Raw genomic sequence first — 19,034 nt, forward strand, 5'->3', positions numbered from 1 at the left:
AGATTTAATCAATATTTTAACCACATTTTTTAATTTTCCTGTAAAAATCCAAACGGTTTGGGGGCCAGACTTCAGAAACCTGCAGCAGCTCCTGCCCGGCGGGACGGAGGTGAATCAATCACAGGTTTAGCATCAGAGCCACTCAGAGCTTCAGTCAATACTCCCACTGACCGCTTCCTGCAGTGGAGAAGCACTGAAGGGTCTGATTAACGTCCGTCTGCTGCTCCCGAGGCGAAGCACGTCAATGATTTACTCTGAATGGAGTGAAATTACTTATTTCTGGTAAAAATATTGACACAGCTTGAACTTTTTTACATCACAGCCACCAACCTTTGGTTTTCTTATGGGATTTAAGGCTGTGCCCAGCCAAAATGGCAGCATCATGCTGTGAAGATGGTCGTCTTGAAACCACAGAGAAGCTGGCTGGCGTTTATTCGTACAAGTTGAAAACCACCAGGAAATTCAAAGCTGTGCACTGCCACGTCTGGGCCGGTTGCATCAGGTTTGCAACCACAAACATGCCAAGATGCGCGTCTGCTGCAGCGATCTGCACCAGATGCAACGCCAAGACGAGCTCAACACCCAGCAGCTGCTTCTCTGCTGCTGAGGGCAGAAACGCTGCTGCACAGAAATCCACCAGGAACATTAAGACTGGGTTGATACGCAGACATATAAAACAAATGTTCAGCACGCAGTTGATATAGCACGTTAGCATTAGCTTCCACCAAATAACATGTTGGTACAGCACGTTAGCATTAGCTTCCACCAAATAACATGTTGGTATAGCACGTTAGCATTAGCTTCCACTAACATGTTGGTACAGCACTTTAGCATTAGCTTCCACCAAATAACATGTTGGTATAGCATGTTAGCATTAGCTTCCACTAAATAACATGTTAGTATAGCACTTCAGCATTAGCTTCCACTAAATAACATGTTAGTATAGTGCTTTAGCATTAGCTTCCACTAAATAACATGTTGGTATAGCATGTTAGCATTAGCTTCCACTAAATAACATGTTGGTACAGCACTTTAGCATTAGCTTCCACCAAATAACATGTTGGTATAGCATGTTAGCATTAGCTTCCACTAAATAACATGTTAGTATAGCACTTTAGCATTAGCTTCCACTAAATAACATGTTAGTATAGTGCTTTAGCATTAGCTTCGACTAAATAACAAGTTGGTATAGCATGTTAGCATTAGCTTCCACCAAATAACATGTTGGTATAGCATGTTAGCATTAGCTTCTACTAAATAACACGTTAGTATAGTGCTTTAGCATTAGCTTCCACTAAATAACATGTTGGTATAGCACTTCAGCATTAGCAGAACTAATGCTAAGTGTCTTTTACGTTTAGCACAGCTAACCTTTTAGCTAGCGGTGTTCAGCACTGCCTGGTTTTACTGAATTGACCACCAGAGGGAGTCACATCTGAGCGTCAACCAAAGCGATGCCGTTTCCAGACTGACGGGTCCGGCAGCCAGCCGGGCTAACAGTCGTTTTGCCAAGATTCTGCCTCACTAAAGCAGAATCAGCACAATAAAAAAGATTTTAACCTCCTGCGATTCCTGGCACAACTAAAACAGAGGATTTAAGAGCTCACACGAGGTGAAATGATTGTTGTAAATCTGTTAAATTTATGTGATGAGCCTCATCAAACCAATACAGCTTGACTCGCTAAGTGAGGCAGTTGTTCCCCGTATCTGAACCATATTTCACATTTACACGATTAAACATTTCCTCATAAAAGTCCATCCCAGTGTATGAAGACCTGCTTCATGTTCCCGAGTGATTTTAGCGCCTGAGCTAACTTATCTCTTCCACACATGCTCGTCTTGTTGACTCTGGACCTTCATTAAGGTAACAGCCAGCAGCAGCACTCCGTTACATGGAGCTGAAGAATAGAAATCAATTGGCACATAAAAGTCTCAGAGGGCAGCAAATTAAAGACAAAGGGGAGAGACTCTCAGCAGACCTGGGAGCTGGGAAGGAGGCGCTAACTGAGAGAGGCTAACTGAAAGCAAGACATTAGAGGAAAAAAAGGCTTTTATTCTTGTAATTCAGATTTTAAAACATGTAATTATGATTTCCTGTTGGGTTTTAATTATTTTCCATTCATGGCAGGAATGTGCTTCCATACAGAGCCCATTTAACATTTTAATGCTTTTATTGTAACAGTTTGTGACCATTAAGGAAAATTATTTCTGGTTTTCTGAATCTTTTTAGACATAAAAACTGAAAACTTCTGCATATTCAGCCTCCATGAGTCACTACTGTCACAGATGCAAAACAAAAATGCACACCACACTTTTCAGATTTGTTTTTGCCAAAAAGAAAACAAAAAGTGATATGTAAAAACATGATTTAGAACCGGTTCATGAACTTCCTGCCAGACACGCCAACAAAAACCCAAACCAAAAGCCTCCAGGACAAAAGGAAACGTTTGAGAGAGAGCGACTGATAGTTTTCTCTCTTGAAGCTTCGAGTTACATCATCCAGTTTGTTCAGGGATCAAAAAGCAGCCTGGGAGGCTGACAGGAGAACCAGAATGAAGCGTTCTGGTTCGACATGTTTGCTTTGGGTCTGAAGCGCCGGCAGCCTCTGATCGGCCGACATGAGCAGACAGAGTCCCGTAAACACACACGTTCAAGTTCCCTGTGATAAAACTCTCTCTGGATCCCAGAGCCACACCCACAACGCTGGTGATAAAATGTTGGCTTAGCCGAACTGGATCTGGGTTTAAACATGTCCGCCTCCTCCAGGTGTGGCTGCTGCACCGAGATAAAACCAAAAAATTACCTGATTTTACCAAACATGAAGCTAAAAACAACAGATTCTGAAGGCGAGAGGCTTTTCTTTCTGCTAAAATTGAGTTACTTCTCTCTACTGTCACCATGTGCTTCCTGAGAGAAGGTCAGCACATGGGAATGAAACGATTAATCACGATTAATCGATTCATTCCCATGTGCTTCCTGAGAGAAGGTCAGCACATGGGAATTAAACGATTAATCACGATTAATCGATTCATTCCCATGTGCTTCCTGAGAGAAGGTCAGCACATGGGAATTAAACGATTAATCACGATTAATCGATTCATTCCCATGTGCTTCCTGAGAGAAGGTCAACACATGGGAATTAAACGATTAATCACGATTAATCGATTCATTCCCATGTGCTTCCTGAGAGAAGGTCAGCACATGGGAATGAAACGATTAATCACGATTAATCGATTCATTCCCATGTGCTTCCTGAGAGAAGGTCAGCACATGGGAATTAAACGATTAATCACGACTAATCGATTCATTCCCATGTGCTTCCTGAGAGAAAGTCAACACATGGGAATTAAACGATTAATCACGATTAATCGATTCATTCCCATGTGCTTCCTGAGAGAAAGTCAACACATGGGAATTAAACGATTAATCACGACTAATCGATTCATTCCCATGTGCTTCCTGAGAGAAAGTCAACACATGGGAATTAAACGATTAATCACGATTAATCGATTCATTCCCATGTGCTTCCTGAGAGAAGGTCAACACATGGGAATTAAACGATTAATCACGATTAATCGATTCATTCCCATGTGCTTCCTGAGAGAAGGTCAGCACATGGGAATGAAACGATTAATCACGATTAATCGATTCATTCCCATGTGCTTCTTGAGAGAAAGTCAACACATGGGAATTAAACGATTAATCACGACTAATCGATTCATTCCCATGTGCTTCCTGAGAGAAAGTCAACACATGGGAATTAAACGATTAATCACGATTAATTGATTCATTCCCATGTGCTTCCTGAGAGAAAGTCAACACATGGGAATTAAACGATTAATCATAATTAATCATATGAATCGATTAATCACGATTAATCGATTCATTCCCATGTGCTTCCTGAGAGAAGGTCAACACATGGGAATTAAACGATTAATCATAATTAATGGATTTATTCTTATGTGCTTCCTGAGAGAAAGTCAACACAAGAGAATGAAACAATTAATCACGATTAATCGATTCATTCCCATGTGCTTCCTGAGAGAAGGTCAACACATGGGAATTAAACGATTAATCACGATTAATTGATTCATTCCCATGTGCTTCCTGAGAGAAAGTCAACACATGGGAATAAAACGATTAATCGTGATTAATCGATTATTGTCAAATAGTTGAGTCACCGGTTAATCATGTTTGCTGAAAGAACAACACAATCAGAGCAGTAATTAAGTCAAAACTAAACAAGATTCAAGAAAATCTTTGTAAATCTGAATGAAGTGATGAAGTTTTAGCTTCACTCGGTTCAAATTCTGCAAAAAAAGCACAATTTTATCTAATCATTAACTGATGATGAAAAAATTAACAAATAATCTATAAATGATCCAACATTCACCAACAGAAGGCCATTTTATTGCATTTTAGCCAATGAAAAATGTAAAAATAGGATTAAATTATTCATTTGCATCTTTTGATATTAAGTGGTTAATTGAATAATCTGCAAAATGTGTCAATTCTTTATCTGATTAATCGATTGAATAACTGATAGAATAATCAATTACAATTGTTAGTTGCAGCAAACTTTTTGCTGCTGGGGACCAAAATTGTCACCTTAAAAATCAAAAATAAATTTCTTGTGACCTTTTTTTATTTTTATCTCCTCAATAACAAACTGAAAACGTCAGATTTTACTGAACTGGGTTCAGAATCGACTCGTTTCTTGACCAAAGAGATGCTTGAGTCAAAAGTTTCTCCAATGTTTGTGTTTCAATTTACAGAAAAATTCAGCTGAACACAAGAATGTTGTTAATAAATTAGAAAAAAATAGATTTCTTTCGATTTTATTTATAAAAATGTCACTAAACCTCAGCCTGCATCTATTACCTGGCGCAGAACAGATCAGTTTTATACACAATATTGTTTATCCTTTATTAAATTGATCAGTTTAGGTGGTCATAATGTTATGCCTCATCAGTTCATTTACACTGAGAAAAACGCATGGGACAAAGTTTTGCCTCTAAACTGATTTATTTATTTTTTGTTGCAACGAAAGTCAAACTAGGTCTGAAACGATTAATCAGATTAATCACGATTAATCGATTATTGACATAATCGTCTAATTTAGTAGTTCATTACTTGTTAACTGAGGCCATTTGCTGAAAAGCCCAACATATTCAGACAGAAACGACTCTTAGAGCACAGATGTTTGTTTTTATGGTCACTAAAGCAAAACTGTTTCTGCATTTTAGGCAATAAAATGTTTATTATTTTAAAAAAGAAACTAGTTATTTGTTTAGTTGCATATTTTAATTTGTAGAATGTGGCAATTCTTCATGAGATTGATTGATTCATCGTCAGAATAATCGATTAATCAATTACTAAAATAATTGTTATATAGCTTCTTAATCAGATTGAGGTCCAGACTTTGACTAGGCCACTCCTTTATTTTGTTTCTGTGTGATATCGGCTCTTTGACTGAGAGTAAAGTCTCAAACTGATGATTCATGGTTCCATCTTCACACCAGCCCCGTATCATCATGCTGCCACCGCCGTGCTCCACCGTGTTTTCTCTCTTTGGATGCTTTAGGAGTAAAAACGCTTCTAAATAATTACTTTGACGCACTTTCCAGACAATACATTTATGAGTTTTAATTTGTGGAGCTCTGCAAGCACTTTGTATTGCTGCTGAAAATGTGCTGTGTAAATAAAGTTACCTTTCAGAAACCGGTGGACAGACTGGTTCTACTGTTCCCTGCAGGTTTGGTAGCATTCATGTGCAAGTGAAGCTACTTTCCACTGGATTTAAATACCTAATAACTCAAATAATCATTTCAAACTCCTCCTTGTATCCACTCTGGATATTTCAACCAGGTATTTACAAGAATAAAACTTTAAAATGCACCATAAACTCAGTGGGTTGTGTTGGTTCTGGATTAGGTTGTGTGTGTCTAATAAGAACTAGTTGTTTTGGACCTCCTCTGCTGCTCAGTAATGAATAGAAGCCATTGTGTCTCCTAGATACACAGCAACCAGAATGTTTGGGTAAATTTCAACCAGTTTCTCTGCTGACCCAGTAAGGGTCCACAAAGGACGTTTATGCGATGGCAGCAGATCATCATCATCATCTTCATCATCAGCACCGGGTCGCTGCGCATCAGCTGTTACAACAACATGTCGCTTGGAAAATCACGTCACGCTCTCGGTCTCTATATAAAGACTCAATCTGGACTCGTACCTGGTCGAGTGGGAGGTCTATGATTTCGCTGATTGGCTGTAGCAGAGTAGATCCAGTGCAGGATGCGGTGGTTTGGGTCGCCATGCTCGGGCTGTGTCAGTAAATCCTTCCCCTGCCCGGTTCGGTTCGGCTCGGCTCGGTTCGCTTCGCTCCCCCCCCTCGCCGCTGCGTTAAAGCCCCGGCCAGCCGAGCAGCACCGCTGTTTTTGCGACGAGCTGGACGGTTGTCATCCACAGCAAGGCGTCCGCCAAAGAGGAGCGAGTCGAAGCGAGAGTGTGACCGTCCTCTTTCCACTGGCGCTTCGTCTCCGGCGGCAGGGCCGGGCCGGTCCGGGTAAAGGCCCCGAGCGGAACTAGGGCGCTCACTTCCGGTTAAGCGCTTTGACTCCCTTCTACTGAAGCTTGCGTCATATTTTCAAGTATTTTTTTAATTATTTAGAACAGGAACAACGTGTTTTCATTAAAAAAGTCTTGAATATTTATAAATGATTGTCTGATTTTCATATTTTGCCTGGGGAGTTGGTTTCATAAGCCTTTCTGGGGCCTCAAGCAGATTTCCCCCCTCATGCTAATACATTAGCACCAGATGCTTCATCATTCCAAAGCATACCTGCTATCATTAGCATTGTTTGTAATTAGCTCACATCACACCAGTGCTATTACGGCAAACAGAAAATGTTTTATTTTGAAATACAGTGGCATTTATAAGTGTGCCGTATTATTTTAACTCTATGGATGTAACTTCAATTGATAAGCGCTAATTTTAAACACGTTAACAAGTTTGATATCTTCTAATTTTTCCGCATTGAGTAGCATTTAGCTTTTTCAATTTGAACTGGAGTGCATTGAAATATGTAAGATGAAGAGAGTTAGCTGGAAATGCTAACCCAAAGAAGAGGGTAGCGGATGCTAGAAAGAGCATCAGTTTGTAACTCAAGCTGTTTACGGTTATCACTGGGATAAAATATTTTATCAATTATTTAAGAATGAAGACGCTTCATTTTCACTTTAAATTTTTTATCTGTTTTGATTTTGTGTTAGCTCCTGTTTATGGCGAGAAAGAAAGATAACATATGAAATTAAAACCATTAAAATTATAATATATTATTACATTTTATCTAAGCTGATTTTAAAAACATGAGTTTGAATCAGGTTTTCTTTACCTCTGGACTTTATTTTATTCAGCATTCCTTTCTGCTGGTTCTTTAAATTTATATTGTTTTTGTTTTAAAAGTTTTAAATTGAGGATTGACATGTGTTTTTTTTTTTTTAAACTTTTGTTACTTTTGGTTTCAGTTGCGCTGGGAGGGGAACCATCTTGAACTGCGCTTCATCTTTGACCACAATGAAAATAGTGTTGGCGTGAGTGGAGCGATGGCGGCCCAACCCTCCGTCATATAACCGTCTATTTCTGACCAAATACGCTGTAAACCAGATTAAAGTCCAGAACTAGCGCGACCGCAGCGGGATTCTTGATTTTATTACGCGTTTCTGGTGTCGATAAACACCAAACTCACATGTAACCGACGTAACGTGCGACATTTCCACATGCGAAGAGCGACGGCGTGACGTCAGAAGGATGTCATGTGTGATTCATATGCACAAACTTCAACACCAGGATCAGCGTCAGGAGTCTTTTGGTATAAATAGATATTGACTGATTTGTGAAATGAAGTGTGTTTGTAAACAGCAGCGCTGTTATAAATTAGTACGTTATAAGCAGGTTGTTACGTCACAGATATCAGCTGTGATTTGTTTTTGGTTTATTAGCAGAAAAAGCTGGAAAAATTGATTGTTTTTTTTTTTAAGTGCAGGAATCACCTCTCACTGCGCATTAAGTACAAACTGCTTTTTTTTGGTATTGTTCTCAAAAATACGTAAACCAATGGAAACACTGATTAATCTGACTTATTCTTAATAAATTGTTACGTAATTTCCTCAGTTGCTTTAACTACGCTGTCAAATAGCTCCCTCTAGTGGAAGGAGGTAGGTCACGACAGGTGTTATTTGGACAACATGTTTGTTAATCTCTGCCTTTATTTCAATTATTTTATTCTCCGTTTAGGGAAACAGACTCATTCACATGTATTTCTAATAATTCAGATGTGCTTCCTTTGAAATGCTGGTAGCTGTACCTCACTCCAGTGGCCAACAGGGGGCAGCACATACCTACCGTTCCTCCAGTTAAAGATTTGAAAGTTTTGCGCAGTTTAAAGTAGAAAACAAAATATTTTTTTATTTGAATAAATAAAAATATTCAGAGTAGAAGCAGATAGATATAAGCTTATTTCCAGCTGCACTCCCAGTACAAGAAAAGTTTACAAAACATGGAATATTTAGATTTAAAACCAATCCCAAAATATACAAAATGGTATAAAATTAACATTTCATGACTTATAATGTTAACAAACATTCAACATATATTTTTAAGCCCTGTGACAGATCCTCAGTTAGATTTACAGTGCTTATATAAAGTAAGGAGATTTTAAAAAATATAACTTTTACAAATACATACATACATACATACATACATACATACATACATACATACATACATACATACATACATACATACATACATACATACATACATACATACATACATACATACATACATAAGTGCATTTTTGACTTAAATAAATAATAGAAAATACCTTTAATGTCAAAATATTTATTTCTTATTTGCTAGCAACCAACCAAAATAGCAAAAACTTTTTTTTTCCACATTTTTCAGATGTTTTTTTTTTATTTTTTTTAATCATCCACTACAAAACAAGTTCTACAAAGAAAAAAACAAAAACTATAAAATACTTAATTTTCTTTTTACACAGATGACTTTTAAAATCAAGATAAAAAGTATGTTTGGTCCTTCGGGTCTCCCGTAGAGTTGTTATGAATCCAGCTGGTTGTGTCTGTGCAAACATTTAGCTTATTTAATATTTAGAGAACTTAAAAACATCCAAGAATGACTCAGCAGTTTTGTTCTGCCTGTAAATATGGAAGAGATTTAATGATTTACCAAGTTCTTAAGGAAAAAGCTACTAAAATAATTTATTAATTAAAAAAAAACCATTTTGTTTAATATATTACTTATTTATGTGAAGAATCTATTGAAGCTCTTCCTGAATCACGGCGCCACAATACATGCACTTATTGTCCCACAGCTGGTCTATAATTAATAATCACTCATATTTACACGTGTAGAGAAAGAGAGAGGCAGAAAGAGAGAGAGACAGAAAGAGAGAGAGAGAGAGAGGTAGAGGTACCCTGGGTCTCTCTCTCTGGGTCAGGCGGAGAGCTTCATGTCACTCTGTGGAGTCATTGTTCCTCCTCAGGTTGCCAGTTAATCCCACCTTCATAAAGAGACGCAGTTCGTTACCCTCGGATCATCATGGCAACCCGGGTCATTTCTCACACAACTTCAGGGGGTCCAATGGTCTATTTAAAGTAACGTTAATTCATTTATCATGAGGACAGTTTAGACAAGCTGCCATTATATTTAAATGTTCCCCCCAAACTAAGCTGCATGTCCGAAAGCAGCTGCATCAGCTCCTTATTTAGCTAATAGTTTCTGTTTTGCTCTCAGTTTTGCTCCTCTGGGGTCGAACTTCCTCTCTGTTTATGGACAGGAAAGGAAGCATCTTTGTGCTGTGAGGTCAGTCTGGACTGACCTTCCTGAAGTAGGACAAGTCCTCAGAGAGAGATGGACATGCTCTGTTTATTTACCGCCTGTGTGAAGCTAATGCTATCATTCGCTCTGGCTAGCAGAGAGCAAGGCAACCTGTGGGACGGCCCTGCTAGCCGCAACAATACATATTACATTTAAACAACACATTCATTCGGTTATAAATGCCACAGTTTCAAACTGAATGTTAATTAGCAAGCTAGATATTTAGTTAGCAAGTTAAATAGCTAGCTAGTTTGGAGCTAAATGCTTAGCTTGTAAGTTAAGTCTTTAATATTTAGCTTAGCTAAAGGTATAGTTTACTACAAACCATATAATAAACTAAATATTTAGCTTTGCTAGCTAAATATTTACTTATACTTAGCTAAGAAACTAACTAGTTTGGAGGTAAATATTTAGTTTGTAAACTAAATATGTAGCTAGCAAGCTCAATACTTTTACTTCAAGCTAAATAGTTAGCTAACGTGTAACTAAATATATAGATTGTAAACAAAATTATTTAAGTTTAAAGTTTAGTTTGAAGCTGGGACATTTATACATGAATGAACAACCTGGTGAGAATATGACTAAAAAGTGAAGGTTTATTTTTTTCTCCACTAATATAAAAAAACAAACATAAACAGAACTGTGTTCCTTATTGTTGCTAAACAGGTGTTGCCATATTAAGTTGCATTAGTATTGCTTTAAAGGTTTTGCCATATCAGTTCATTCCTTTAGATTCTAGTTTATCTGTTTTTGTTGTATTTTTTTCTCTTTTGCTACTCAGAGGATTTGTTTTGAGTTCATCCTGTTCTGATTAGGATATTCGTTACAATATTACAGTAACTTAAGGAACGATAAGAAGCTAAAATCAGAGATTCATGTTCTGATTATGACATAAACCAGTTTTGTAATATTCCACAGAATGGATGAATCAGGGCATCTAAACCAGGAAGTCCAGCCTGTAGCCACCATCTGACTCCAGCAGGACAAACACAAGCTTCCTCCGCTCTTTGTCTCATTGTTTCCTCACTTACTTACCCGCTGAATCCCTGGAAAATGTGAGGTTTTTCTTTTCAATTCCCCTTTTTACATCACTTTTCTTTCTCATACATCAAAAATTGGAAATATTACAAATGCTGTAAAAACGTTGCGTAACAGGATAAGTTTAAAAAAATCCAGAGTGGAGAGAAAATCTGCAGCTGAAAATGAATTTTTCTCATTTTTCAGCCTGGATGTTGAGTTTCAGAGAGCAGAAAGTTGAGCAGTTAAACAGCGATGGAGGCGAAGCGGCAGCGGCGCCCAGTCGGGTTAAAGGTCGACTCACCGGTTCTTCAAACTGACGTTTGACTCAAACTTCCAGAAAACTGCAAAACAGCTGAAACACTGACTTCCTTTAAATCAACCCACATGTTTAAAGTTGTTTTTGATTAATATTAACTGGAACGTTGACCAGTGATATATGCATATATGATGATTTTAAGAACAGCAGCAACGTTTCTGCTGGTTTCTTAACTGTCGACTGTTTATCATTTTTATGATTTTTTATTTTTATGTTTTTATTTTGTTTTTTGAACTGCTTTGCTGCTCATGTGTGCTGCACAAATAAACTTGATTGGTAGATTGACTGATCTGCAAAATCGCACAGAGGGAGTCTGTGTAGTTAAATTTTAAAATGTTATCACAAACTTTTTAGTACAGACTTTAACTAGGCCATTCTAAGTGGGGAATTTAGGTTCTTTTGCAGCTTCCAACAGACTTTCTTCAAGGATTTTTTCTGAATTTAGCTTCATTAACCCGTCCTTGACCACAGCATGATGCTGCCAACACCCCAGTTCACCAGGAGGGTGACGTGTTCAGGCAAAATGAAGCTTGGAAAATAAAGGAGGCATGAAGGGAAAATGAGTAACCAGGGGGAGTTATGAGAGGGATCTGACAGCAGAATGACTGAACAGAGGTGTGTTTACACTGAGTGATTATTGGAAACACAATCGATATAATTATGGCCTTTGAAATTATTTTGATTGGCCAAAGCTTCGTTCAACAAAAATGAGAATTTTTGTTCATGAACATTTTATTATCAAGCCGGTAAAACTAAATAAAGAATAAAGGTAAAAGAAAGGAAGGTAAAATAATAAAGGTAAAAGAAAGGATAAATAATCTGGGTGTTTCACAAAAATTCACAAAAATTTGAATTTTTGTTCATTAACATTTTGTTATCAAGCCGGTAAAACTAAATAAAGAATAAAGGTAAAAGAAAGGATAAATAATCTGGGTGTTTTACATTTCATAAATTTTGTGGCCTGCAAGTAAAACTAATTAGCATAAAAGCGATTAATCGGTGAGGATCTAAGGTTAATCAGATAAATCATTTGCTGATCAGATTAAATAAAATAATGTTTTTAATGCCAAACTGTGGTAGACAGAAGCCGTCTCAGATTGGATTCTGTGTTTCTCTGGGTTGGAAAGGTTCCTGCAGCGGCTGAGTTTAATGGCCTGAACTCGATGCCCCTCCATTAGCGTTCCCAGAGGGATCCAGAGACCCTGGACATGCAGCGCTGCTGTCGGCTCTCCTCTGGATCGCTCTGCTCATCCTCAGCAGGTCCAGCCTGTTGAGGGGTTTGCACCATGGCAGCAGCGGCTCACCTGGGGAACCAAACAGGCTGCTTTGGATTCACACAGAGGCAGAGCTGCCGATTCATCCTCCACCATCATCATAATGATAAGGTTTTATTTGTTTGGGTGCAAAATTCACCCAAACAATTTTGAACGAACCCAGAGAGACTTTAAGAAAACGAAAAGCAGATTAAACACAGTCCAGTTTTTCACTTTATGTCACATTGCAACTGCAAATCTTCATAATTAAAAACATTTTAGAAAGGAGCTTCAGAAGACCTGAGGTTGGGTGGAGGTTCATAATTGCTGTTTACGTTTTGAAACCCGCCTAACATTTTTCTTCCTCTTCATAACCTTGCTGGATTTTGTGCTGGTAATTTCATAAAATCCCGATTAAAAACACAGAACATGTTGAAATGTTTATGGTAAAAAAAAAAGAGAAGAAAATGAAGGAAGGATTCTTAAGATGATGAGTTCGGTTGAAGTTCACGGTTTGAATACATATTAATGTACGGCGCAGAGCATTCTGGGTAAATACAATCAAAACAAACATGCTAGGCTAGCGGGAGAATTGGCTCGTTGTTTTTAGCCAAAGAGAAAGGAGAAATCCTCCAACTGCTAAAATTTGACTTCAATCCATTTCTGTTGCGCTCAGTGTCTTTTTCAGAGGTTTCTGTGTCGTTTCCTTCAGTGGTTCTTGGTGTAGCGCCCCCACAGGCCAGGAGGGGAACAGGTTGGTTTGACTCGATGGAACAAATGTTGCAACTTTTGGGCTAAAATTGAACCGAGTTTATTGAACCATTGGGTTGTAGACAGTAAATAAACACTAAGTTAAGGAACCTTAATCTAAATGTACAAGCGAAAAAGCAGCATAAATTATTTTATACAGGAAATAAAAGAATGATTTCCCTCCCTCAGAGCAGAGAGGAGTTCATTCTCTCTGGTGGGGATGTGAATGTTATATTTAGCATGTTGGGTGAAAGCAGCCATGAAGGAGAGTCAGGTTGGGTAAAAGTGACGATCAGCCTGTCAGGATTTAATGAGGAGCAGCGGATAAATGCAGAGCCAATCCTGTGATGGCTCATAATTACTCTAAAAGTCACTCATTCCCAGCGATGGGGAAGCAGCAGCTTTAAAAAATGTGAGGCTTTTATATTACAGACCAATTTTTATTTGGATGTCCTTCATCTATGTCACAAAGTTTTCCACATATTTGTAATAGAAAAGCAGCTAATAATGTTTATTCTTATGCACAATTCTCAGTAGCTGAATTTCCATTAACCATAACTTTGCACAACTTGAAATTACAAAAATAAATTCACCTAATGGAAACACATCAATTAAAAAAAAAATCTTGTTTTTTCATTTAAAATTTTGGGCTAGGATAAGGTGTTTTTTTTACTGTGTTGAAATTAGTTTACTTCACAAAACTGCATTTGAAACAATTTTTTTTATCACTGAGTCACATGACCAATAAATGGATATTACCACTGACAAAAACCACGAAGAAGAAGACGACAGGAAGTAGATGTCTGATGTTTTCGAGTGAACAAAGTTATTCACGTCTGATTTTAATTGTGTTTCTTTTTTAATAGAAACATGGCAATTACTGTATGAAATTGTGTGTTTTTAACGTTATGACAAAGTTTTTCAAACATTTGTAATGAAAACGCAGCTAGAGTGGAGTTGGGTTTGGTGGAAAAGTGTAACTGGGTGTCATCTGCATAATATTGATCATTACTGCTGAATTTATGGAACATCTGATCAAGAAGAAGGAGATAATGTTATATTGAAGAGGACTGCAGAGAGATTTGAAGATTTAATGGAAAAATTAGAACAAAGGAGAACAAAAAAACACCAGAAATAAACAAAAATACAATGAGCATGACTGGGGGAACAGAATCTGACAGGATTTAACAAGAGGAACAAGGAGGAATGAGATAGAGGTGATTAAATCCAGTAAATCACCTCTATCCCTACTATAAATCAGGCTAATTGTCTATCAGGTTTCAGGTGTGAGGGGAGAAACAGAAACAAGACTGATCTTATTAACTAAGAAAGATAGAAATAACCAAACTCCAAAGCAACTCAAACAACCCTGACAGATAAATACACAGAAGAGACCCCAGATCAGAGCCTTGGGGAACACCACGGCAACTTTAAGGGTTCAACTCAATAAAGTAAACTGCTTTAATTAGGAGTTGTGTCCATGCCTCACTAAACATTCGTCCCATTTCTTCAGCTGAATATTCTCAGCTACTGCCAGCTTCCTGTCTGCAGCCAGCTATTGTTTAAACTTGTCTCACAGTCTTTAATATACAAGATGAGTTTCCAGCATCACGCCGTCTAATTAGGACCCAGCTGGGGCTAAAAATACGTCTTTCAACAAACTGCAAATTGTTTCAAACAAAGAAATCATTTGTCCTGAATTACTCAAGATGTTATGAGCGGAAAGCTAAAGTTTTCCCACCTGTTGCACAACTATGATGTCATCCTGTGCATTTAGGGAAAAAGTGACTCCCACTCAGACATCTGTGCTGTTAGTTGCTTTGACATGTTCCTGCAGACTCCAAAACGGCAATCCAGTTGGACGTTTGAGGCTCACACCCTGCAGCCCTGCGCAGTCGTGTCTGTTTGCAGCTTTTGTTCTGTGTTGTTTAGCAAATTAGCTCTGATTTTGCAGGAAACGGACAGATTCCCAAGCGGAGCAGCGATTAACGTGGAGGTTTTCGGTTTCACTAAATCATCTGGAGATGTTAAAAAACACGGCAGCCGTGACCAAAGCGCCTCCAAACAACTGCATGCCTGTGCTGCTGCGTGAGGCCGCATGCAGCCTGCATGCAAACAAAGTGTACATTGAGCTGCTGAATGAGGCGTCTGTCCCGTTCAACCAGGCAGCTGACAGCTTGTGCTGCTTTCAAGCAGCTTGCAACAAAATTTGAGGTGTAAAATGCTAATAAATTTAGCTTTTTTCAGGGATTTTCACCTCCTGCAGCTGAATTTGTTGGAGTTTGTAGCTGCTCTGTCTGGATGGCAGATGTCCACACACAGCCTGTTTATTCGTTTTCATGAGTTGGTTGAAGTCGCCTACGAGCCTGTGGGGTCAGCCTGGGTCTTTGGCTCCTCACTTAGCAGCTTGCCAGGAGACGCTGCAGAGCTGAAAGAATGTGTGAACGCTGCCCAGTTCCTGATCTGAGGGTTGCCCAGGGTTTAGCTTCGCCTGCTGCTGCTGAGGATCCACTGTTGGTTCCTGTTGCTGTCCAGATCAGGCAAAACATCAGGTTTTAAATTACAGGGATCTTAAAAGATTTTAATAAATGGGAAAGTTTTCTTTTTAGAAAAAAATAAACTTCTAAATATATTTATTCACAGTTAAATCAATGATTCATCCACAATAGACACATTACTAACGTGTTTCTGTAGTGAGTCTTACTTTGGTAATTCCCTTAAAGTTATAAATACAAACAATAAGAATGAGCCCTGAATCATCTTAAATCTGCCTGATTCACCCATTTCCACCTTAACAAAGAGGAGGCCTAGACTGCGCAGTCTCTGTGCTGCCTTTAAAGGCTGTTGGAAATTTAATAATCAATGAAAATACTTTGTAATTTTGTTTTAATTAGCAGAGATTTTTTTCATATACAACCCCATTAGATTAATGCTGATTTTATAGCATGAAGTTAATAAGAAAAGTACGACCTATTTAAATGATCATAACTTGTGCAAATGCTACATCAAGGGTGTTCAAAGTGGGGCTCAGGGGCCGTTTGTGGTCCCTGGACGGATTTTTTCGCTCCCCCAACCACGATTCAAGAATAAATTAGGACAAAACAAAGACTTTTAATTCAAAGTGGTGGACTGCTTTAAGTTGTTTTATTAGAACCTGGCTGAGTACAAGTATATTGAAATGAGATACAACAACCTTCACTTTCCCTTTGGGGTCAGTAAAGTATTTTTGAATTGAACTGAAGACTGACATAGGTCACGTTTTTAATGTTGCATATGAAAAAACTGTTTTCCTTCCTTCAGAAAACCTGTGAACTACATTAAACTCAATTTCTGTCACGAAACCAACCAGTTCATGTATCTAAGTCCAAATACGTCTCAGTAGCTAAAATCTGGCCTGATGAGGCTCGTTTTGAAGAACTCAGATTTAAAGTACATTGTAAGAATAGCTTTTAAGCAGGTGTTGAATATACTTCTTGTAAGCCCACATTTCAGTATAAAAATGTATTTTTTATGAGTTTGATGTAATATTCTAATAGTAACTGTCACATTTTCATTCGTCTGAATATGATGCGTTTCACTGAGTTAAATAATACTTTAATTTATTGAACATTACTATACTTTTGAGTCTGAGTGGATTTATAATGTGTGCATCCAGTTGTTTTGAAAATCCATTATATTGCTTAGTGAGGTTGAATTGCATCACTACAATTTATTCAAATGTTAGTTATTTTCTTTTTATTTTTACGTTTTTATCGTAAAAAAAACTCTATTATACTTTCATTTATTCCAATGAAGTTTTACAAAGTTCAGAAAACGTTAAATTTTGGTTGGATTTAGTGTTTTGAGTTGAATATGATAGTTTCCGAACAGCACTAAAAAGCATCATTTTTCCTGAATTCTGATTGGCTCTCCGTTTCCAGCCGCTGCTTCCCATTGGCTGGTGCGGCTTCATTGAGGGTCCTCCTCCACCTTTGTCACTTTGCGCTCCCGTTGAATCGCCAGCTTGTTGTTCCTGGGATCCCGGCGGAGGACAGGAGACGTTAGCCCACCCGGTCCGGATATCTGCCCCCGTTTTGGTCGCCTTTCTTTCCCCTCTGAGCTTCGAGGATGAGCCGGTGAACTGGATGGGGAAGGAGTAGCCTGCTGGTCGGCTGAGCTATCACCCTGCGGCGCGGCGCGGCGCGGAGCTCCAGTGTCGGGAACAAACGGCGGGGAAGGGACGTAAATGAGCCCGGAGATGGTTCACTTTCCGCGGGGACCTTCGGTGACTTTACTGCTGCTGACGGCGCTTTAAAATCAGATATAAAAAAAAACAAACAAACTGAACAGACAGGAAGGAGGTTAGATTAAATCGCTTTGTGGATTAACAATGCCGGACCAAATCACAGTTTCAGAGTTTGTCACGGAGACAAATGAAGATTATAAATCTCCAACCGCCTCTATTTTCACCACCAGGATGTCCCACTGCAGGAACACAGTGGCTGCTCTGGAGGAGGTGGGTGACCATGCTGTACAGCTAAAACACAAAAAAACAGGTTGCAGTACTTTTTACTCCCATTTACTCTGCTACCGCCTAAAGCTCAGTGACTTTATTAGTAAATATAGTCCACCTGGGCAGGTAACGGTAATCCAAAGCAGGCAAGATGCTCATAGTAAGAGCAGCAGAGATCCACAGCTGAGGTGTAAGAATGTGTTGTAGTTGTCCATAAAGTAAATAAGTTTGCATTTCTCCAAAAAGCCACACAGCAAACATGTGGAAGAAGTTTCTCTAAAGTGCTGAATGTTTAGGCTTCAGTCACCAGAAGGTCAAAACGTGCAGAAAACATATGAATGAAAAAACGCTGCAAAGTCCTCCAGACCACTAGGGGGAGTCTGGAATCGGCAATATTCCCTCCCTTCGTAAATATGCTACTGTTTTTTTTACTAAAAGTAATTAATTATAACTCGCATTCTCTTTCTTTCTCCAACTCTTAGTTAAAATCACGACTCCTGGTCTGGTCCTATTCGGTTTGGTTCTCAACTCCCCCTAGTGGTCTGGAGGACTTTTGTTTAGTTTGGACATTTGGTCCATCTTTGTTCTTGTGCGTCCATCTCATGTTTTATTGGTTGCTCCATTTTTTTGTCTTCTGTTGCTTTTTGTCTTTGTCTGTTTTGAAGTTTGAATCCTTTATGTGTTTGCAGCGCATTTCCTGCACCTGCAACAGCCAATCCTGTTTGTAGGAAAACAAATCTCCTTGAACAACCCTCACAGTGAAACATGGTAGTGGCAGCATAATGCTGTGGGGATCCTTACAGATAGTGCTGGAGGAAACCAGTTAGAGGCTGCAGAAAACTTTACACTGGGCCGGAGGATAACCGACGTCAACATGCAGCCAGAAATAAAATGGATAGTTTAAGCCAGAGGTCTTCAACATGGGGGTTGCGAACCCTAGAAGGGTCGTGGATGTACGCTGGAGGGGTCATGAGATTTCTGAATATACTTTTTTTTTCTTATTTAAAGTTATACTTTAGCATGAATCCAACATGTAATAAGTTGAAAAATTAAAAAACAAAAATATATTTCACACAAAAATTCACATTCAGCGAATGTTAAAAGAAAATGTATATTATTAATGTTTAATGTTGTCCCTTGCTGCTCTGTCTTAAACCTCCATTGAGGTTTTTGGTTGTTTGGAGCCAAAATGTGACACAGTTGCTCATCTGAGCCGCATTATGATGGTTGTTCATTCAGAGGATCACCTCCAGCTCCGGTGCAGAGCCACACTCTTCAGCTTCTGGTCGGAGAGGAGCGTTT

General features: G+C 38.6%; 2 protein-coding genes and 1 long non-coding RNA gene across 4 annotated transcripts in view; 2 read left to right on the forward strand and 1 right to left on the reverse strand.

The window, feature by feature from the left end:
* The window catches only part of mboat2a (membrane bound O-acyltransferase domain containing 2a), a 32,839-nt gene extending 26,213 nt beyond the window's left edge, over positions 1 to 6,626 (reverse strand). Inside the window, exon 1 of the mRNA XM_081603211.1 lies at positions 6,233 to 6,626. Coding sequence (XP_081459337.1) covers positions 6,233 to 6,316 — 84 coding nt within the window. The 5' untranslated portion in view covers positions 6,317 to 6,626. The remainder of the gene's footprint in view (positions 1 to 6,232) is intronic.
* An 875-nt stretch (positions 6,627 to 7,501) lies between these two features.
* On the forward strand, positions 7,502 to 11,692 carry LOC145549996 (uncharacterized). The gene is made up of 3 exons (XR_014085809.1): positions 7,502 to 7,871; positions 10,820 to 10,956; positions 11,126 to 11,692. It is a non-coding gene; the product is annotated as an uncharacterized LOC145549996 (long non-coding RNA).
* A 5,520-nt stretch (positions 11,693 to 17,212) lies between these two features.
* asap2a (ArfGAP with SH3 domain, ankyrin repeat and PH domain 2a) overlaps positions 17,213 to 19,034 on the forward strand; it is a 40,153-nt gene continuing 38,331 nt past the window's right edge. For both annotated transcript variants that reach the window (XM_081602866.1, XM_081602867.1), the window contains exon 1: positions 17,213 to 17,735. In XM_081602866.1, the coding sequence (XP_081458992.1) occupies positions 17,610 to 17,735 (126 nt within the window). In that variant the 5' untranslated portion in view covers positions 17,213 to 17,609. The remainder of the gene's footprint in view (positions 17,736 to 19,034) is intronic.

The sequence above is a fragment of the Poecilia reticulata genome, chromosome 22 (genome assembly GCF_904066995.2).
Source record: "Poecilia reticulata chromosome 22, P_reticulata-male-v2, whole genome shotgun sequence".
NCBI classification, from domain to species: domain Eukaryota; kingdom Metazoa; phylum Chordata; class Actinopteri; order Cyprinodontiformes; family Poeciliidae; genus Poecilia; species Poecilia reticulata.